General features: G+C 39.1%; 1 protein-coding gene across 1 annotated transcript; it reads right to left on the bottom strand.

Annotated features, from left to right (window-relative positions):
• Positions 1-12: 12 nt before the first annotated feature.
• Positions 13-23,455, bottom strand: STAMBPL1 (STAM binding protein like 1). Its single transcript, XM_062001635.1, has 11 exons — positions 23,361-23,455; positions 12,239-12,433; positions 11,106-11,323; positions 9,644-9,719; positions 7,849-7,944; positions 6,192-6,546; positions 5,483-5,607; positions 4,459-4,596; positions 3,687-3,799; positions 2,031-2,130; positions 13-287 (listed from the first exon to the last, which is right to left on the bottom strand). The coding sequence occupies exons 2-11, from the start codon at positions 12,320-12,322 to the stop codon at positions 231-233; spliced, it is 1,362 nt and encodes a 453-aa protein (XP_061857619.1). The 5' UTR covers positions 12,323-12,433; positions 23,361-23,455; the 3' UTR covers positions 13-230.
• Between the last annotated feature and the right edge of the window lie 215 nt (positions 23,456-23,670).

Below are 23,670 nucleotides of genomic sequence, written 5' to 3'. Positions count from 1 at the left end.
TTATTGTGTTTTATGGGATAGATTTGTTTACAGATTCAGGGGTAATGCCACTGAACTCCATCTTGACAAAGCAACAAAATAACTCTGAAACAGGCTAGAGCAATAAATATCAAACCATTCAGTCTAAAATGTATAAATATAAAGTCATTTTTTTAAAATGTAGGAAAAAGAGGAATCCATTTTTTCTGTTTTGGCCATTTGTATTGTAACATTGCTATTGTCCATCCGTATCACCTCAGATCCAGCACAATTAGCTTTAGGTCTTTCCCAACCACATGGGTACATGACTGCAGAAGAAATCAAACCATTACTCAGAGAAATCAGTTTCGGTAAAATAGCATGTAAAATAAGATACCATATTGTTTCCTTTTAATTTTCTGAGTCTGCTTAGTACTGTGCCTATGTATCCAACTCTGTACTGGTCTATTTACAAGTAAATCTGATTGACACAGGTATACACTGCTGAATAAAGCAAGGACTAGAACATCCAATCTGAAATCGATTTCTGAAGAGCATACTGCTTAGTGCTTAGACTGTGAAAGAGATTACAGTTTTGTGCTATCCTTTAAGTGTCACAGTATGGGATATCTAAAGTGGAGGAGGAATGTGTTGTGTGCTGCATTAGAACAAGTGCATAGGGGACAGCAGTAAGGAAACCATGAGCTTTATTATCTTCTTGCAGTGTTTTCAAATGTGTCTGCCCACATGATGGCTATTTTTAAAGCATTTGGGACTAGATTGTGTCACAAGTATTAACTCTGGAGAAATTTTTACCAGGAACCAGATGCAGATTAGAATTGTTTTAGTTTGGTTTCACAGAGCTTCCTATATTACCATCCCTGATATTCCTCATCCAGGAAATGAAGCTGTAATCTTACTTTTTTTGTTGGAAGACCAATGTGTTTTGGACACTATACTTGAAAGGATGCTTGCATTTAATACAAGCAGTGTGCTTAATCATAGAATCATAGAATGGTAGGGATTGAAAGGGACCTTTAGAGATCATCTAGTCCAACCTCCCTGCAGAAGCAGGTTCACCTAGATCAGGTCGTATAGGAATATGTCCAGGTGGGTCTTGAAGACCTCCAAGGAAGGAGACTCCACAACTCCTCTGGGCAGCCTGTGCCAGGGCTCCCTCACCCTCACAGTGAAATAGTTCTTTTTTATACTTAAGTGGAACTTAAGCCTCCTGACATCCAACCTTTAGATATTTGTAAATGTTAATAAGATCCCCCCTCAGTCTCCTCTTCTCCAGACTAAACAGCCCCAGTTCCCGCAGCCTTTCCTCGTATGAAAGATGTTCCAGTCCCCTGATCATCTTGGTGGCCCTGCGCTGGACTCTCTCCAGAAGTTCTCTGTCTCTCTTGAGCTGAGGAGCCAGGAGTCTACTGGACACAGTAGACTAATGATTATAAATTAGCTCTAGTAGCCAGTAACTTCAATGATGAACTAAGTCTGTAAAGAACCACTGAAAAGAGCCCATCTGGAACAAAAACCTTAAATTTTTCAGAGCTGGACTACCTTTTCATTACCTCTATGGTTAATGATAAGAGAATAGAACAAAACAAAATCTCTCATTCTTTTGAAGGGTAATACTGTCATTCTGAGAGTCCTACAACAAAGATTTAATTTCCAATGACTTTCAGCATTATTTCTCTGTATGTGATTGTTTTATTTATGCACTTTTTAGCAGCTGGGATGTTCTGCTGGGGAGAGGAATTCAATTATTTGTTAAAAAACTGAATGGCTCAAGAATAACTCCCAGTTGAAGCTGGCTTTTGCTGCTTCTAAAAGCAGGTAAAAGTGGTAACTGCCTCTATTTGAATGGCAGTGTGTAACACTCATGGCTGCTATTGACTGCTGACATAGACTCCTGAATTCTATCTTGTTAGTGAAATAAGAGTAGTGAACTATTAAAATTGGGGGAATGTTATGAGGAAATATAATCTGAAGCAAGTATAACTTCTGCTTGCAGCAGAACCATGGGCAATAATGGGAATAATCAAAGCCATGTTGGGGTATATACTTACATTAAATAACCTAGGGTCCTTTGTATGTGGATGGAATCCCTTCTTTTTACAAGCAGAAACTTCTAGCATGCCAGCATTAGTAAGTCTGAAGATGCCAGTGCTGGAAAGCGAAAGATGAAACTCCTGTTACATACTGCTACCTTAAGACAAGTCCAACGTTTCACATACAAATTGCTTGTCTTAACAGAAGGACAATAGAGTAGTACCCAGTGACCTTTGATACACAGGAGCCAAGACTGAGTTGTATTCTTAAAGGTATTTGAAACCAAAGGGAGTTGCATTCCTGTAAAGGAAGAGACAGTGAGGGCAAGGGGAGAAAAAGGTCACAATACTGGTGTTATTGCCATTAGGCAGGTTAGGCTACTAAGGCCTGAGGCCAGTTCATACAGGAAAAGGTACAAGACGGAAACTTAGGTATTTGGGATTGCATTTCACTCATTGAACTCTAGAGAGGTAAGTTAAAATTGAACAGCCTTTCAGCTAGCTGTGTAAAGGGCTAGGGAGAGTATACATCCTCCCAACTATTTTAGATAGCCAAGTAATACAAAGCACTAGAAAATGCACTGTAGCATATGTATGATCTTATGATCTGAGTATTGAATAAAACACTAGAAACCCCACATTAATACCTAATAACTACAGGACAATTCCTGATTAATCAAGTTAGGAGTAACAAGTTAGAGTTGGTTACAAGGTATCAGCGTAAAGTTTGAAAGTTTGCTAGAAGTTTGAAAGACCAAAGGTTTGAAAAAGATATGCAGGTATGCCCTAGGTTACAAAGTGCTTGTGCACTTGCCCCTCAATCTGTATTTACAGCTCTGCTACCTGAATGGCCCATATGGGAATTTAGGCAACCAGAATGGGATTCATGGAAGTCATCTGCAGCAGCAGAAAGCCAGAAAGAAAGGCTGAAGAAATGGACAGTCTAAACAACAGGGTTAGCCTCAGGGCCTTCAAAGGCCAAGCACACCAAAGTAGAATCACAAAATTATTCGAGTTGGAAGAAATCTATAGGCTAGGTTATCCAGTCCAACCTCCCTGCTCCAGCAGAATCACCTTGAGCAGATTGCCCAGGGGCATGTCCAGTCAGGTTTTGAATATCTCCAGGTATGTAGACTTCACATTGACTCTGGGCAACCTATTCCCTTATAAACCATTACATTAATATTTATGTAGTTCTAGGTTTTCCCACGTACTTATTATTTGCATTTAATACAATACAAAAATAGGATCTTGTTATCAAAAAAGTGTCTTTATCCCTTTTGTCTCCAAGCTGCAATTTTCACAGCATCCTAGAGAAATTTGTCTAACCGTTCCCCTTCAGACAGAATGAAGACAGGTCTGTGGTAGTGAGGTCTCTGGCAGTGAGGTCTCAAAAGAACAGCTCCTGTCATTACTACTTGGTTGAGCAGAGTATAAAAATAAATAAAATTTAAAACCTGCAGCTGGAAAGGGACGAGGAGAGAGAAGCCAGAAAAAGCACTGTGTGCACAGACTGACTGAAATGCAAGTCTAAACAACCTAAAGAAAACAAACTTGCAATACAATATTCCTGCCCTTCATCCCTATTGACACCCACCATTTGCATTTGATCAAATTTTACAATAAGAAGCAGGGAAAAAAATCTAAATGTTACTTAGAAAAATCAGAACTCACTCATTATGCTTTGGTGAACAAACAATTGCAATGGCCTCTGGCAACATTAGCTGATAAGAACAATGAGTATGAAGATCAACACTGGATAAGAATGCAGTTTGTGTTGGATGTGTCTACAAAAAGAAAGGAAAATCTCAACATCATGAAATATTTCTTACAAATCAAGGTTGACATACATTCAAGTAGGAACAATAATTTGTAACAAGTGAAAGTGTCAATACTTTCCCAGGTTGGTTTCTTAAGCTCTTATTAACCCAGATTCTACATTGTTAGGGTGGCTTTTCAGTACTGGGCTTATGAAGGCACATTCACGACCAGATGTACAAGTGATTCGCTGATGATGAGGGGGATAAAAGTGAAATGAAGAAGCACAAGACAAAGGGAAATGACTTGATTGTCCATAAATATCTGACTGAAATTTATAGTAATTTATATATAAAGTTTAAATAACACAATACTCTCCACCCCAAATTTTGAATACAATAGAAAAGTACATGACATTAGAAAATAATAAAATACTCCAAAATCATCATTAGCAAAAGCTGAACTAGCAAAAGCAGGCCTAGAGTGTCAATAAGATGCCTCCATTGCACAAGAAATACTTGTCTGTGGAGAGCCTGCTTGCTTATTTGCATCACAACAATTAGAATTGAGTGATTAAATTAATTTGGATTATTCCAGTTACTTCTTCATTTGGTTATTTCCAGGGTTTTTTTCTCACATAGTACACAAAGGCAATGTAGAAAAGCCGGAATATACAAGTCATACTTACATGGATCCAACCCAAAGTGAGGAGATCATATTGATCTTGAATACCAAATAATTCTTCCACATTTTCCATATCGCAGTAGTCTGGTCCTGAAGATTGCTTTGGCACTATTACATGGGTAATAGTAAATTCATTATGTGTCTGTAAAACAAACATTGACTTAGAGTGAAACAAATGAACCAATGAATAAATGCCGAATCAGAATCTGAAAGATGTCAGCCTACCAGCTAAAACAAAGCAGTATAGCTCTACTCATACCAGTGCAGAAATACTGACTTACTACACCTGAAAATATGCCTTAGCACTCTGTCATGAAAACACACAGGGTAGTATTAAGAAGAACATGAGATTATGCATTAAAATATTCTGAGAGACCAGTGTGAAAAGATTGTTCTTTGAAATAATTAAAAACATGAAAAAAACGAGGTTTGAGGACACTATAATTACTTTTCTGTGAAACCTGGAACATCACTACTCTTGTTATTCTTTGTCTTTACACAAATGCACTTGGACATCATCTTTGAAATTCCTTGTATGCCAGCATCAGCTGTGACATCTTTCACTGCTCTGAAAGGACATTAGGTGCTATCTAGGTCAAAGGAAAATAAACAACCTGAAAACCAGATGTTCTACAGCTTGATGGAAGGATTTTGTTGTTCTTTTTTGTTGGGCCATTATGAATTGGATGACTCCAGCAGATTCTAACAGCCTTTGTATTTCATTGTCCTATGACTAAACCTCACTTGTCTTAGATGAATGCCAGAGAAAGTACTTGAAAAAGCCTGCATTGTACAGCATGCTGAAAACCTTGCTACATTTTATAATAACAGCAGTGTACTTTGATCAGACGTTTCCCCACAAGGCAAGGTCACACTGTTGAAGTGACCATTCAGGTTGCAATCTGAAATTAAACACGTTAAAGACTAATTGTTTAGATCTGCTTTTTTTTGTGAAATCGATACATTACAGGAAAATACAGCACTATCAAATAAGTCTTCCCCATACAAATGTGAAGGTTAAACTGTACCAGTTTTCCACAGAGAATTCCACATGTCTCTATTCCTCTTACTGTATTTGTCTCTGCTAGCAGCAGAAACTTGTGACAGAGGTTCCTGGGCAAAATGACGCCTCTGAGTGCTTCAGAGAATTCAGCTAACAAAACAAAACAAAAAGGCATTTGCAGCTTAGTGAACAAAGTGAAGTTCCCTATAATAAGGAAACAGACACAGTTACAAGAAATTATTAAAAATGAAATAACTATACTTACCACATCTCAGATTTCTAATAAGAATAAATCTACAACACAAGCACTTCACTCCAAATTAAGTCACCAGCCCAGATATGCTCACTAGTCTGCTCCTGAGGTGACAGTGAGCTGATGCCATGTCTCAGGCCACAGTTTTCCCGGATGAACAACTGCAGATTCTGCTTCTGTTTCCTTAAAGTCCACAACAAGATTCAGACTTCATCCCACAGGGACACTAAAGCTCAATCTCTAGACTCATCTATAAGTATTCAACTGGATAATGGCAAACTGTGCAATGACTCTCCTCTCTTAAAATGAATAAACTATATGGTGCTATTGTGTGTACATCAACCTCTTTATGCTTATTTCACTATGGACACCCTCACAGTGAATAGATACACATGCAATATTTTGGACTGCTACAAGCAGCAAAGAGGCAGATAAAATAAAAAGGAGGGTGGGGGCAGGGGGTGGCAATCTCCACACTTACTCTGAACAGCACTTAAAGTAGCCGCCGGTTTTAAGACCTGGTTTACTGGAGGCAAATGTCCAGCACAGCCAGATGTGCCACTCCTCTCTTTATTCTCAAGCAGTGCAGTAGACAAGGAACTGTTCTCTGGTACAGAAATACAAGACAGCATACTCCCATCTATTTGTTCAGACATAACCATGCTTTCTTTGATTTTCTGGTCTCGAGCTAGTTCTTGTTTCTTAAGTTGATCCTCAAAGAACTGAAACTGCTCTGATTCAAGCTGCTGCTGCCGCATGTGTGCAATCCGTTGCTTCTCTGCCTCTATTAGTTTTTGATGCTCTAGTTTCTTCAGTAATTCAGTTTTACTTTTGTTCTGAAACATATGCAAAACAGTGACATTCTCAGACCACTAAAAAAGCTATAAGAATGAAAGAAAAGAAGCAATCTGATTGCTTACTAAACTCATCAAATCTTGTCATTAAAGATTATGTCATTTGGAATCTGCTGAACTGTCAAATACAACTATATCCTAAAATGTAGTATGATATGAAAAGGAATTATAGTAAGGAATTAGTGACACAAAGCTTCCAATCTGCATACCTGTGGTGCTTTGGGTTTTTGCTTCAGTAGTGATAGAACTGGCCTCAGATGCCCATTATGATAAAGTCATTAGAAAAAGACTTTTCAGAACAGTGATGGCAGAGACTAAATACAGGTGTAAGCCCTTTATAATTTACAATGCAACCAGAGACCCATGAGCACAGGGGTTTTCTGGGTAGGTTTCATGATCCATTTCATTATCTGGTTTTGTTGCTTATTGCTGTTTGGATAGTTTGGTCAACTTTCTCCTGCTACTTGCTTTTCTCAGCTTTCCTTGGAGCATGTAAACTGGCTTTGGTGCCTGGCCTCACACACGTTAGGTGCCCTCTTCCCTCTGTCCTGTGCCCCCTTGTCCCCAAGCCACCTGCTGTTCCCTAGACTGAAAGATTTCAACAGCCCTTCCTGCTCCCTAGTAAAGGGAAGTGTCAAGTGAATCAAGTGAAAAAAACAAAGCAAATTTGTTTCTTAAATGCCATGAACAAAATATAGCATGAGAGAAAGCCTCAACCCAATTGGTGACAGGAATGCAGAGTGTTTTAGGCTTCGATGTCTGTTTGTTTTGGTTTGTTTTCTTATAATTCCTAATTTTAAGGGAGCGAAATAAAAAGGATGTTTTTTCTCAGTTGCTCCTTCCAAGACAAGTTTTTAAAACTACAGATGTTGCTTTCATTGACTTCAATACACCAGATTCAAGTTTACAGTTACTTAAAGACTCAAATAGAATCAATTAAAACTTGAATACATTCAGAGCCAAGAGAAATTTTCCACACTCATGTAAGTGTATCAACAATATTCTTTTTATAAAAGAGAATCAGAGTGTACCAAATCCCATTTTGGATATTTGTAGACAGTTATTAAGTAAATATGACAGCACATTTACTTCCAAGCACATGATTGCATTAATTATTTTTAAATGACTAACTGATTAAACTGTTAAAAGAAATGAAAACTCATTCTAAGCAGCCTGTGAAATGAAGTTCTCGTAGAACTGGAATGTTACTGCTTAATTTTAAAGAAGATTTATATGACAGAGAAAATACTCATATCAAAGATTTAATAGCCACATAAAACTTACTCTTTTTTGCATGTATTCTTGATACTCCAAGTTATATTTTTTTAAAAGATCTCTCTTCAATTCATCTGTCCGTGGAAATGCAACCTCCTTCAGTTTCTTTTGGGGTAGGGGAGAAATAGAAATTATTTATTTATTTTTTTAAAAGAATCATCTGCAAAAACTCTCATCTGTAACACAGATTTAAAAAAATACAAAGAAAGGAAGAAATACATACTAAATCATCAGCTTCTGAAACTTTGTAGCCCTGACAGACAAATCGATTTTGTTTTGCGAAACAAAAACAATGTCTAATGTTTTCTACTGACACAGAGGTTACTACGCAATAATTTAGAGGGGGTAGGGAGGGAAAGATACCATGGACTTACTCCTACTGAGTGCCATAGGAGGGGCCATATGTTAGACACCCTTTCTCAACAGGGATGCTTTCCTAGAATCTGGGCCACAGTCAAAAATTTGACATGAAGCATTTTGGCTTTGAGTATAATATTATTCAGATTTAACAGCAGAGAAAGCGTGCAAATATAGCAGCATGAAGCAAGAGACAATTATGCTTCAATAATTCTCATTGGCCAATTCCAGATGTTTTAAGCTCAGTATAAAGCCCCATTTGAAATTTCTCTACCCCTTCAAAAAAAAAGAGGGAAAGAAAAACTATTTTCTATACATGTGGTAAAAAATCTGGTAAAAATAAAGTAAATACATATTTGGTAATAAAGAAAGCAAAACCATACTTTTATTATTTAGCAGGCTAAGCAAAAAATGCAGAGACACCAGTAATACCACATATTTCTCTCCATTTGTGGAATCATAGAATCACAGAATGGTAGGGGTTGGAAGGGACCTTTAGAGATCATCGAGTCCAACCCACTGCAGAAGCAGGATCACCTAGATCAGGTCACATAGGAACATGTCCAGGTGGGTCTTGAAGACCTCCAAGGAAGGAGACTCCACAACCCCTCTGGGCAGCCTGTGCCAGGGCTCCCTCACCCTCACAGTGAAATAGTTTTTTCTTATGTTTAAGTGGAACTTTTTGTGTTCCAGCTTCATCCCATTACCCATTGTCCTGCTGCTAGATACAACAGAAAAAAGGAATGTCCCAGCCTCCTGACACCCACCCTTTAGATATTTGTAAATGTTAAGATCCCCCTCAGTCTCCTCTTTCCAAGGCTAAACGGCCCCAGTTCCCGCAGCCTTTCCTCATAAGGAAGATGCTCCCAGTCCCCTGATCATTTTGGTGGCCCTGCGCTGGACTCTCTCCAGCACTTCCCTGTCCCTCTTGAGCTGAGGAGCCCAGAACTGGACACAGGACTCCAGATGAGGCCTCACCAGGGCAGAGTAGAGGGGGAGCAGAACCTCCCTTGACCTGCTGGCCACACTCTTCTTGATGCATCCCGGGATGCCATTGGCCTTCTTGGCCATGAGGGCACATTGTTTGCAATAGTCAGGGAGAACCATTAGCCACTCACATAATTGGCATTAGAATCAAACTCTAATGTTAAATTAGTGCATTTTTAATATGTAGACTTTCAAAAGTATATGTACCTGTTTTTTCAACAATTTACTAACTTACTCAGAGACCACTCTTGTTCACCTGTTAGAACAATCATTTCATTTCCAGTAATGATCAAGTCACTAAAACAAAATAAAACATGAATGACTACTGCAGAAAGGTATCAGAAATTCAAGCTGTTGTGGCTCGTTGGCTATTCATGTACTGAGGGAAGTGGAATGCTTGGAAAGAATAGACAGATTCTGAGGGAAACATTTCTTAAAGGCCAAGAAACCATAACCCTACCTTAATAATATCTTGTTTTTCTGGTACTGCACATTGGTGATAGTCTCGGTGACTGGGCAGCTTTTCTACAAAGAGCCTAGAAAATTAAACATGCATGTGTTAGAGTCAGTACCCAGAGGAATACCCACAATAGCTTTTATATTGCTAGAAAAATCAGTTCTGCATAACTGTTAAAGAATGAATTCCAGATGACTTAGAGCAGGTTTTTACATGTTTGTTTAAATTAACACTTAAATTCTTGTACAGATTGGTATGGGGGACACAGACTAATGACAGGAAAGGAGTTTTCTAGATCTGAATACATTTTGATTTTCATTAATAATGAGTTGGGTGGGAAGAAGGACTAACTAGCAGACAGCACTTAAAAACAGTCCTTAAAAGCACCCTCCACCCTAGTCATTCTTAATACCTTTTATTTATACTATCTTTTTCTGTCTTTAGCTGAAATGGGAAGTTCAGAATGCAGCAGAGACTATCACTGAAGCAGTCATTTTTCTCAGACCAAACTGTACAGTTAACCTCAGTTTTATTAACTTATCCAGACATTCAAATGATGGCAACACTCAGCTGCACAGCTTGGAATATAGAGCTGCTATCATTCTTACAGCAATTTGTGTAATGTTCACCTCCAGACTCACTTTTTATAGAGATATATACGTTGAAAATTAAGTGAAATAAGAAAGATTTAGACTAGTTTTCAGAGTATGAGGAAAATAAGGGGTAGGAATGAGGTTTCCTATGCTATAAATCTTTAAATACTCATATTAAAAAAAACCTCTTTCAGATGTAAGAAAAGAAACCAATCAATCCTACAGCAAAACAAGCTAGTTTAAAAGTTTAAATCTGATCTATTTTTCAGAAGGCTATTGTCAGAGTTGTAACCAAAGCTGTCTGGATTTAAAGTGGTTTTGGGTGGGAAGAGTAATTATACAATGAATAAATATTGTGGATTTTGCATTTACTTCTGTAAGAAGCAATAAATTATACTGAATCTTTTTGGGGAAGTAAAAAGAGGCAAAAAGGCATTTTTTCATTTTTCTTAAGTGTGTTCTTCCATCTTTAAGTTCAGCACTAGCCCATAGGGCGTAATACTAAAGGCTCAGAAACCTTATCTAAACATTCCTTTTAAGCCATGCACTGTATTTAACCAACGTGCTGATAGGTGCAGAATAATAGATGGGAAACAGAGTTTGTGGTATCGCCTGGTACAGTAAACTTAGAACTCTGTATATTAGGTTAGTTCATGCCTGGCAGTCAGTAGATGGATAGGACTACTATGCTAACAGTTGAGATGAAATGGTAACAAACCCTGTGGTTAAAGTACTCCAGAGAGAAAAGCTATTCAGTAAAAAAACAGTGAACATTTTTCTCCTAATCCGAAGGGATACTCTGTTTTCACTACAACTCTTTACTCCAGTTTATTCAGAATGATAAGCTGTAATGACTAAAAGTATTTTCTTACGTTATGAACTTATTATAAAAAACAAAAGCATTCTCCAGGTTTCCCTCCTCCATGTATACTGATGCCATTCGCTCCATCTCTACTCCAGATCGAAAGTAACGACGTGGAGTGATGTCTTCATTGATTGTGATATTGCTGCCAAGTTTGCTTAAGGCACGTACTCTCTCTTCTGGGGTCACAGAGATGTCTGTGTGGTCAGGAATAGCTACTAGCTTTTTCTGAAGAAGAACAGAGAGATTAGCAAAGAGAATCATCCTACATTTCACTTTCAGTAAGTGATCTCATTCAAGAAGTTCAATGGAAATCTTCAGCTTTTTTCTCAAAATGGACGTTTGTTTCCCCACTGCTGGCCACAGCTGAAACGTTCCAACATGTTTTTCAATTGCAAAGACATTGCAATTGCAATTACAGCTAAGAAGTGATCTTATCACCCTCCCCAGATCATCAAACTACAAAAAAATCTTGGAGAAAAAAAAAACAAAATAAACCCCATGAAATTAATAAAGTCCTGTAGAAATAATCAAAGGCAACACAAACTGTGTTCTCTTTAGAATTCCTCACACGTGTCATTCTACAGGATTCTGCTTCAAGTTGTTGAAATAGTTTGATGAAGGGCCTGAATACTCAGCATATGATTATACAATGTTTAGGGTATGACTGCTGGTATAGTTCAGCTAACAAAGAAGGAGCACTAAGTTCCCCTGGTCAGTCAACATTTCACTTCAAACGTTCATTTCCAGTTTCAAATGAGGCAGTTAAACTAACTATACTGAAGAAGAAGCTTAGTCACTTACTACAATCATTATCTTCCTGTTAAATGGCTAAAAAATTGGCCGAGGCAAGTTGTTTCCTCTTTCTTTAATGAAACTCTTTACAGACTCTATCGACTTCTTACTTTGACTCCTTAAAAACCTGTTCACCAAAACAAGCTAAAACCCTATAAGCCACATAACATTTCTATACAATAAAATAAAACAAATTCCATCAAAACTATCAGGCAGATGTGAGGAACTGGCAACAATATGAAGAGACCCTTGTAGCTGACAGCCAGAACTGCCAAGCAGCTCTTTTGAAAGTGTTCTATTTAAAAGAGAGGGTGCTAGGCCATTAAAGCACTTCTTTGTAACACATACCAAGGAGCTGACAGTGAATGGTTGCTCCATGCTGGTGTCTGTCTGCAAAGCAAGGAGATTGGTCTTTTCCTCTGACGTCTCCATCTGGCTGCAAAGGACAGTATCAATCCAATGCCCAGAATTTGCAGGCAGCTGTTTCAGGGTTTATTAGCCCAAGGGGAATTTGAATATAGATAGGTTGATGGGGGTCATGTGCTGGAAAAAATATGACAAGTCATTCAGATTAGAAATATATTCAAATGTCACATAAGTTTGTAAGCCTGCACCCACTCATTACTGCAATAACACAGTACTTACAATTTTAATAATAACCTAAAGTTTCCCAGGCAACTAGAATTTAAAATGGGAACACACAGGAGCTTATAGGACAGTTGTGGACTAGCTGACCTGTTCTCATGTTATTACAGTGGCTTATAACACAATATACCAACTTATTTTTCACAAGTTTTACAGCAACTTCAAAAAAAACCCCAACTTTCAAGTATTAAATAAATAAATAAATAAATAAATATCAAAGGTCAAAGAGTAATTACAGAATCTATGTTTGTTTGAGAATATGTTTTGACAAGCGTGTTTATAAACAGGGTGAATTTGGCATCTTTTTCCTGCTAAGCCTATAATTAAAAAAAAAACTTAGCACACAACTCATATTAGGAATACAAAGCAGAGAAAATATTTCAAGCACCCTGCATTTCACCTGCACAGCTTGCTGACTTCAACACCACCGAATGTAAAATGACCTCTGAGGAATCAACTGATAATAATTGCTTCTTGCACAACTCTGATCAAGTAAAGACAAATATTTAGATAATAGATATCACAAAAAAACCCCAAACAAACAAATCAACAAAACACAAACCCTTCACACTCCTGAAAGGAAAATGTATTATTGAAATTAAACAGGAAATATGAAAATAAACCTCCAAATGTTTCTTCTCACTTCTGTGCATGCAATCTTAATAGCATATATTGCAATAAATATGCTTAATGCTTTTGTAAAAGCATAAAGAAGGAGTTCACATCTCTCTCCAGAGCCCAGAGGAGTTTGGGTAGGAGAAAAGCAGTCTTAATGGGTTTTTATCTGTCTTCATTTTTCAAGTACTGATACCTGCATTTCAGTCTTCCTCTTTTTTTTTTTTCCCCTGAAACTAACTGTGTCTATTAGAACAATCTTTAATTTTGATAATTAGTGTAAGTATTACAGGAGACATTAAATTCATGTAAACAATACATTTTCTTTAAAATAATCTGAATCACCCTGTTTTACTTGCAAAAGTCCTTACTGGTGTACTCATTTCAACTTATGAATTCAATCTTACTCTATTTTCAGGTATGATCTCCCAGTCTCAAAGAATATCTTCTTGCTTGACTTAATACCCATGTTTTCCACTTTAAAGATTTTTATTCTCAACATCAGATTTGTCACAGGTCTGTGAATTCAATTTCAAGACCTGCTTTTTCCAAATTAAGGTATTCAAAATGCTTACACAATTCTTGACAAAAATGGAGCATGTCTTATACACTCAAGACATCAACATTAGTTGTGGTTGCAGTGCTAATGGAAATAGCCCTCTGAACAATATTATTTTGTACGCATGGAGATCTGGAGTAAATGATCAGCTTGGCAGGAGAGCCTATTCATTGTCTATTCATGAACTCCAGAAAGGCTCCATGGGAAAACAATAATGAAATATTTTTGCTTTAGCCAACATCAAGTAAGTTATTGTCTTACAGCCAGTTTCACATGAAATCTCTCTTAGTTGGACCACCGTAGATGTGGTAGACTGTGAAAGAAAAGGGATAAAATCTTGGCCTTTGCAGAGCTCATGTTAGTCTACTGCCTCTGTTGCTCAGATTCTAAGCAGAATCAAACCTTTAATGAGAGACTCGGCTTTCATACAGTCTGTGTAGCTCAGGAATAATAATGAAACACAATTTAAAAGAGCTAAACACCATATATTTTAAAACCATTTGTTCACTCACTTCACCGCCATACTTTGAAGACCTTTCAGCCTAGGTAGACAAGCAGAAAAAATGCTAGTGCAGCAAGTGGGAAACACAAAAGCTACTAACTGGTGTTTTGGTTTGTTTTTTTGGTGCCAGTGTTCCCTAGTAAAAATATTTTTTAAACTGGCACAGGGAGACAGCATGAAACTCTTTACTTGCAATCATTTCTCATCTCATTTGCCTCCAAGAATATTAGATTTATAAGTTATTTTGGTGGGTTTTTTTTTAACCTAAAGAAGCATTAAAATTTATTTAGAAAAAATTTAAAAAAGTGCAATAGTGGGTATTTTGAAGAGGAGACATCTGGTAACAGCAGAAACTCACACTTCCTCTAAATTATGTCAGAGCTTTGAAAGGATGAAGAAACTCTGCAGAGAGCACGAGTCAAGCCACAGTGCAAAAGCTTAGCAAAAGTATCACTACAAATAAGACAGGAAACTGTCCTTTTAAATTTAGCTTCAGGAGCACATTAAAAACCAGACACTATAAATAAAGAAGAACTACTGGGGTGAGTTTGTATCGCTTTTACAAAAATGTCAAATAAGACTCAAATATATCAGCTATTAAAGGCAGCAGCCTAATTTATTTTATTTTTTTTAAATAAAAAAAAAGCCTTAAAAGAATGTGAGTTGTCTTATGACTGCACTCCAATGTCATCTTGAACACACGGACACGCTGTCCAGAATTACAAATTATTAAAATACAGAAAGTTAAGCTTTACTGAAAACAAGAACGTGGGTATGTCTGCCAGGTCCCTGGAATGCCTCTGTGCATAACGTTCCTCATGGTGCATCTTCACAATCACCTTCAGCTGGTCAAAGGCCATGACACTGCTGAGGGGCTCCCTTTGTCTTGACCATACCTCTTTGTACTTCCCCTTTGTTGACACCAGTAACTTTAAGTCAAGTTGTAGCTGATTGAGATTAAATCAAATGGACTTTAGCAATTACTTTCTTCTCAAACTGAGAATGCAAGAGTGGAGGTAGAAAAATGAGGTTAGCAAAACAGACAGCCTTGCTCCTTTCTGAGGTAGTGTTGTCCTAGGTTGAAATGAATTGGCTCTGAAAATGTACCCCAAGAGCTTGCACACTGCCTAAGAGTCCTGATGAGTCTGCCTTCTGGAAATACACTTATATTTCACACTACAAGAGCAAAGGGAAAATTCAAATATCAAACCACTCTGTGTGACTGAAACTAATTATATTCAAATATACAAAATAGCTATGCTAATAGAGTGAACTACACTCCAACTCCAGCCACAGGGGATATGCAATAATGTAAGCTTGGAGCTGTCTTAGTCTGTTATAGTGTAAAGTGCTCTAAATCCTAAGAGTAAAGATGCATTTTTTTTCTGCTTTATAATTCCATGCACTCCAATTAGTTGAGATGGATTTAGATCATGTTTGATTAAGAAGAAATGTCTGAATATCTATCAGGCACATCAAGCTTTTTCTAATGATGATTTTTTTGAGAGTCATTATCAGAATATGTGACTATAACACTCACTCAACAGTTTAAGAAACTTTTCTTGATTTCAGTGCTTATGGCACTCTTCAGTGAATTCCATTTTCTCTTCAAAACCCACTTATCTTCCTGTATGAGCCAGCTTAGCATACTATGCATTAATCCTTTGTGAAATCCAGTTTTATTAACTCAGTGGCCTTCAGCTACAGGAAAAAAGAGTGAAATAAAAAAATTGGTATTTAAAATGGCATTGAGTATTGTACTTTCTGTTCAGGCTAGCACGTGTGGTACCAAATACCAGGGAAGTGAAAAGCAGAGAGAGTAATTTTAACTTAAAACTATATGTAAGTGGCAGTACATGATGTTAGGATAACTATATTAAGACATAATAAGTACATCAAGAGTAGACTAATAAGACAGAAGTGGTATGAGAAGATCTGGAGAATACATACACAAACATTCATGGCTTTCTGAGAGGTATAATATCCTAATGCACCACAAATTCTCCTGTGCCCTCACATCTTTCTGCATGGGGTAATGTTTCAATTGCCAGGACAGATGGATGTGGACAAACAAGAGCCCCTCTGACTGTGCTCAGGGCCCCAGAGGCACGTCCCAGATAAGCCTGCAAGCTCCATAACTGTGCTCTGAAACAGTGAGAAGTGGTAAACATGGCTGCACAGCAAGGCTTACCAGCCTAAGTGCAATATAAACTATTTAAGGTACATAGTTTGTGTTATGAACTATTTAAGGTATATAGTTTGTATTTGCAGTGCCTGTGGAGCCAGTGGAGCCAGCTCACAGTCTGGACAGAAAGAGCTTATGTTAAGCTTCATGTATTCCTATCACAGGCTATGAAATGTCTATTTATTATGAGATGTTCATCACCAATACAACATGACCATGTGAGATGGCTGGACTAGCCAACACAATGAAGCCAAGCAAGACTATGCTCTGTCAAAGATGCACACAGAGACTGGCAGTACCCCAGCAAGAGCTGTGCTGCTCAAACTTTCAGGAGAAGACGTAGACCCAAAGAGGAGCTGAGAGCACCAGTGCCTCCCAGAAAAAGGCTGACTGCACAGCATGCAAACTCAATTTCAACTTCTTAATATCATCCCAAGGTTACTTTTCCTTCTTCAGTTTTTCAGAAGAGGTTTTTAAGTGCTGAATGAGCTTTTCAGATTTATAAACAACTGCCTAATTGCTGTATTAGTTTAATCATTAGTTTCCACTTTGTGACATTAGTTACTTTGTAACACTGATAATAGTTATTTTGCAACAATGTTATTAGTTACTTCACGACATTGTTATTAGTTACTTTGCAACATTAGTTTCTCCTTTGTAGCATATTTTTTAATACCAAGGGAATTAGTCATAACATACTGATTTCACTGTTGTCAGCAACATTTGTCAATATTTTGATTATCAGTCTTACTAAAAAGATACATTAAGGAGATCATTGGCAACATTTTCCAAAACACCTTTGTTTCATTCATAGCTTAGGCTCTGCTAAAGATAACAGCGACTTGAGGGATTAGCACTGATTTATTTTTTGCATATTTTTAACAGTGGGTTATTTCAGAAATACTCATCCCTTTGTTTGACATTTTGGTGGACTGTAAAGCCATGAAAATAACTTCAATTCATTGGGATCGGGATCCTTACAGTATAGGTAGAAATATTTCCTAGTATAGGAGCTAAAATGTGGCACAGTTCTACTTATTATAAGCTACTCGAGCAGCATTCTGCATTCATACCATGGTAAGAAAAGCCTTCTTTTAACATTGTCATGAGATGTCAAATCAGTAATATTCTGTTTTACTGCACTAAGCAGCATGGTGACTATAATCCTAAAATAAAGGCACATCTCAAATCATAAAAGGATCAGTCCTAACTAAAATAGCTGAATAAGCAAATGCAAAAAGAAAAAATTAATTGTGCATAGTGGAACTAAATTGTTTCAACAAACTTGCCATGGGCTACATCCAGTGATTGCCAAATGAAGTTAAAAGGATTGTTTCCTGCCAGCAAGTCACAGTGATGCAGATACCTGTACTTCTGTACTTTGAAGTGGATGTTCAAATGACTTTAGTGAAAAATAGGTTAGAAACGCAGATACCTAATTCATTCAGCATTTTGAAATGCCAGGCCATGTATTGACACCAGCACATAACCATTCATACACACACTTGGATTTGACAAAAAATATACCGAAAACCAGCCTAAATAGCAAACTGCCTTCTGTTGGTTCTCTCCAAAAAGCAGCAGCATGTTCATCTGTCAACATATTTTTGAAACAACCATTCACTATTACAGCAAGTGATTCAGCTAGCATAGTAAGTTGTCTCTTCTGGAAAAAGAAAAAACAAAAACAAACACAAACCCCACAACAAAACCCAAACCAAAACACTCAATGTCATGGCAAGAACATTTTCATGTGCACAGAAAAAAGACCCAACAACCCTGCTCCAATTGACCAAAAGAGAGCAGAATGCTGCCTTTCAATGTAAAGCAGCACTGTGATGAGTCACTTGCTGAGAACCCCACACCTTTCGTTGCAGAAGTTCCTCTTCACAGCAGCAGCCAGGAAGCTTGGCTCTAGAAAAGCCTATCTCAGTAATGGTTCATAATTTCACACTGCCTCTCAGGTCCGTAGATCCCTTTAAATAGCATTGTCAAGACCTCTTTCCAGGCTCCACTAGCTCCCAGAGGGAGCTGCTGAGCTAGGCACTTCTCTCCTAAAAGTGGGTGAAGGTCATATCCTCTTTTTCACCTATTGTGAAGGACCAGTTCCACCCACCTCCCAGTATACTGCCTAGAGGTCTCTCTGCAGACTGTGTAAGTGGCATACACGCAGCAGCATCTTCACTTCCCTGGGTACTGAGAAGGAGAAATCATGCACTGAGATCCTGCATGCACAGATCTATCGAACTCAAGTCTTGCTTGTGCAGTTGTGCCACTCATTGCTGTATCTTGCATCACAAACCTGAGTTTTACTTTATTTTAAAGAAAGCATGAGCAACATAAGAGTCTATTCTCCCACAGTTAAAAAAGTGACAACAATTTTTAGAAGAATTTTTCAGTTTTTCTTCAAATATTTGGATGACTATTGTTAGTTAATGTAGCTACTTGAATATCATAGACTGGCTGTTTTCTAGGGACAGTTTTCCTTTGGAACAGATGCAAATATTACTTCATTAAGAATCTACATCAATAAAATTAGATTGCTATTGGCTTTGCTAAGACTCTGATTAACTGCTACAACATTAGGTAATGTCCAATATGACACATACAAACAGATGACTCTTACTCCCTACAGAGAATGTGAATGCAAAACTTACAGGGTTTTCCTGTTGCCTCATAGCACAGAGAACAACTGTGATCTTCACCTATTTTATCACACATTTCAATGGCAGATTATTTTGAAATCAAGATCTTGTATGTCTGTGCTATACAGCAACATAATCCTGTGCATTTCAGCTTTATACATAGGTGATGACTCATCACCAGATTTATTAATATGTTCTGTCTACAAAGATATTAGTCACTTTTAAGAGAACGTCCTGAAAAACAGACTAGAAATATTGAACATTAAAACACATATCTGAACTGCTTACAGTTCTCTCTCTCATAGTTTCTTGTGTCAAAACAAAACAAAGTCCCTCCCCTCTTTTTTTTTCTGGTAGAAATGTGTTTCTAATATAATGGATAAAATATCACCAATGTTAGCATGCCTTGGATTACAAGCAATAGCCCTCTTAGGCAGTCACTGAAATATGCTTATGCAACACAGAACAGCATCTTTCCAGTGACCCACTAAAAAGATGTTCTAGAAGTAGTGTACAAAAACAGTGCCATTTCCATCCTTTAGGAAATCCACAACACTTTCCCATCAAAATCAGAATAGCAAGGCATAGTGAGCCAGAAGACAGTAGAAATAAAATAAATATCTGTTGTTATATAATTTGTTCTTTGATGATTCAGCTGAAATACTAAAAAAAGAGATACCCACAATACATAACATCATTGATAAAACTAACTTTCACTCTGAAGACAAGAAGCTGTGTTGCTATGGGAAACAAACAGGAGGCTAAAATCAGCACAGAGGTCTGCAACACTTCATAGACTTCCAAAAAACAAAGAAAGCATGATTCCTTGCAAATCCTCAGGTTTCACACATTTTTCTGCCTATGGTCCTACTTCTGTCAGAGGTGAAGTCCCACTAGGACAGAAGGGTTGAGAACCTTCCTGTTCTTCCTATAAAAGATAATTATTTTTCTGGTAATATTTGCTGCTTAACTTTATAACACTTTCAGACTTCAAAACCTTGAGTAGGGATACTTGTTATTTCGGCGAGTAACCAGTTGCAAAAACCACCTTCTGGTTCTATCTGATGAAAAATCCCTATTCTGTACAACTTCCTACAGTTCAGAGAAAAAAGGAGAACTAAATTTAATTGACATTTCTGATAGCCAAATTCACAGTTCACATGAAGTCTATTTAGTTGCCTATAAAGAATGAAGCTTGTTTTATAGCCTCAAATCTATAGAAAAAATTATTTGGGGCATTAGTTCAATGGATTTAGTGATAAGCCTGGCAGTGTGAGGTTAGTGGTTGGACTTGATGATCTTAAAGGTCTTTTCCAACCATAATGATTCTGAGACTCTGTGAAGTAAGTAAAGTGCAGCTAAAAAACTGATGTTGATATTACCTACAGGAGGGAGCATGGTCAGCCAGTCTAAATAACTACCAGTTAATCTGGCATGTTTCTGCAGTATGATGCTTATATTAAGATAACACAGTTAGTTGACTTCACGATTAAACCTTTGAGCACCTTCTCTGTCCTAGATGTTTCACAGTATCTCATGTTATGAGAAGATGGGAAAAGAATCAGGATTGTCTGTTTCTTCAACAAGAATTTAGTGTGGTTTAGATCATTTTTTCTACTTGTATACTTACAATATTTATCTTTTGTAAGTTTGCTAAGATTGACAACAGCAACCACATGTTTCACAGTGACCCTGACTTTAATACGGTCAGTTCACAAGGCTGCTTGAAAGTCAGATGAATTATCCAGAATGTCAAAGCTCAGCACAATGATTGGTGGCTAACATTTTATACACTTGCATGCCCACAGGCTACTCATCACAGCAAAGCTATGCACAGACTACCTTTGAGTCTATTTCCAATTCATTTGCTTCTCCCTTCAAGACGAGTCCAATGATCTTTGCAGCCTATCTGAGTCACTTCCACATCAATGAAGACAGCTAGACATCTTTGAAGGCCTTTTTGACAGTAGTTCAGAGACGCTAAGAGGAAGATACTTCCTACACTGCTTACACAGTGAGCCCACAGCTTCCCTAATGCAATTCTCTATGTTGTGTATTCAAGTGCGAGTCATTTACAGCTGCCAGCAGAAAGTGATAGGCAATGAGCTGTGTCTGAGCAGGTGCCTGACTCACAGCATTACCATGAGGTATCATCACCCATGTGAGACTGAAAATGCTGGATTTTTTTAACAGGGATGTCCATGCAACACCAGTACTTCAGGAACTGTACAAAGACCATTTGCTTTCATGGACTGATACTTCTATTTATAAAGGAAGATATGAGCAGAAAATATGCTTGCTGGCATAGCAGTCTAAATGTTTAATATTTATTAACATCATATAGACAAAGAATTTCAATACAAGGCAGCAAACCAAGGTTCAGAACACAAACGGGAAATTCAACCTTTGATACAGATAGAAAATCTCAGGAGCCAGGCAAACCCCATTACGCACATAAATCCAGCAAACAGAGACCAAATATTTATTTTTATGCAGCATTCATTCAGTGCCTTCATGCATGTCACCTTGCCACTCCCTCAGCAGTTTAAGTTTTCATGACACCCCTCACCTTGAGTTCTACTCTTCCTTAGCTTGGAGATTAACTTCCAGGAAATGCCTTAAGGCCTGACCTTGAGCATACTTCATGCACATAAAGCACATGAGAAATGCCTTCACAGTACGCCCGTAGTGATATTGGTAACACATGTGACTGCAGGATTGATGAAAATACTGAACCTATTTTTAAACATCATATTACAAAATAAACCCCCTGCACTTGCAGTTAATTAAAATCTATTAAAACCCCATAACTATGACATTTGCATCTATGGAACTATATGGGATTTGGGAGGAATGCTTCCTATATTTTCCTGTGATCTATGAAATTATGGACTTGTCAATGTTGGCCTTTGGTTTAGTTACTCATACCTTTAGCAGCTAGAAGTGGAATATACCAGGCATAAATGTAGTCAGCACATCAGAAAATCCAGCTCTTTGACAGTAACACAATACATTGCTTCAGCAAGATCCACAACGACAAACCTGGACTCCATTCTCCTAGGAATATTTCATGAAGCTCTGAGTCTACTCTGTTTCCTACAACTTGATCATCTAAGGCAATTTATCAAATATATCCTAACTACAGCTTTGTGCAGTCAACTACTTTAGCCTGCAATAAGGAGAAAACCCACTTCTGTGAAGACAGCACTTTCTCAAAGCTGGTTTTTGCCTGAGCAATGAACTCCGTGGCAACTACAGTCCATTTGAGATCTCAGCCTCATCCCTTTGCATTTTCAATAAAAAATGGGGGCTTTCCTGCCCATAACTTCTCAGACAAGTATTCAGGACCATATGCATATTTAAAAAAGAAAAAATTCCAAACCAAGTGGAATTCCCCAACAGAGACCTTTTGCTACCCCTCTGAAGCAAGGCAGTGCATTCATGTGAGGAGTGAAGTATGTTACCTGGTGCACTTTGGAGAGACACCTTAGACCCTACGGAGGTCAGAATGAGGCAGGTACAAAATGAGGTACATGTGCAGGAACAGCTTGTGAGAGTTACAGATGCCCAGTGAACACAATCTCTTCCTTTTTTTCCACTTTCTGTTGTGATGATGGTATTTCAAATGTATAGGGATATTATTTAAAAAGAGCACTGTTATAAGTCGGATTTTTCTGAAACACGACATTCTGAACACTGTTCCCCAGCATGCGGTGATCACCTACTTTCGTAGACGCAGTGAAATCAGCCGCGTTACCCAGCCCAGGCTCGCTGCTCCCCTCCTTCCCACACGCTCAGAGGTTGCCATTGAGACATCGCTGCCCACGCTGCGTGCACGCACCGAGACCCGCTCCCCTTCTCGACCCGCGACACGTCCCGCCCGAGGCTGTTCACGCTCCAGTTGGGCCCTGCCGGGAGGAGGGTGGTCTCCCACGGGCCTCCCGGGACCGCGGTACCGGGCACCTGCTGCGGGGACGGGCCGAACCGATCACGCACCGCGGATTTTAGCCAGGGCACCGGAGCGGACGGAGCTCGTAGCTTCCACCGCTCCCTGGCCCCGGAAGGGGCAGCGCACGGCATGACAGGGCATGGCAGAGCACGGCAGAGAAGGGCAGGACAGGGCATGGCAGGGCACGGCAGAGAAGGGCACGGCACGGCATGGCAGAGCACGGCAGGGAAGGGCACTGCAGGGCACCTCCCCTTTCTCCCTCTGCCCGCAGGGACCGTTGGCGCAGAGCAGCGGGATGGAGGCGGGAGACAGCGCCCCGCCAGCTCCCTGCCCCGCGCTCCCCACGCCGGGGAAGGCGACGGCTGCTTACCGGATCCGCATCGTTTCGAGCGGCCCCGGCGGCCGCTGCTGGAAACAAAGCGAGAGGCGTGTGGGGGAGGCAGGAGCAGCCCGGGCCTCCGCCGGCCGGCTGGGCCCCGCTGGGATCGGTGCCCTGGGCACGGGAGCGACGGTGCGGCAGGTGCCGGCGGCGCGGCGAGGGGCCGGGCCGGGCCGTGCTGTGCCGTGCCGGGCACCCTGCGCCGCCGCAGCCCGCCCGGGTTACGGTGCGGGACGAAGGGCGGAGCCTGCGCGGCGCCGGGGCGAGCGGCGCGGCCGCCTCCCGCCGCCGCGGCCCAGCG

The sequence above is a fragment of the Colius striatus genome, chromosome 8, assembly GCF_028858725.1.
Source record: "Colius striatus isolate bColStr4 chromosome 8, bColStr4.1.hap1, whole genome shotgun sequence".
NCBI classification, from domain to species: Eukaryota; Metazoa; Chordata; class Aves; order Coliiformes; family Coliidae; genus Colius; species Colius striatus.
This window is presented reverse-complemented; position numbering and strand designations above follow the sequence as displayed.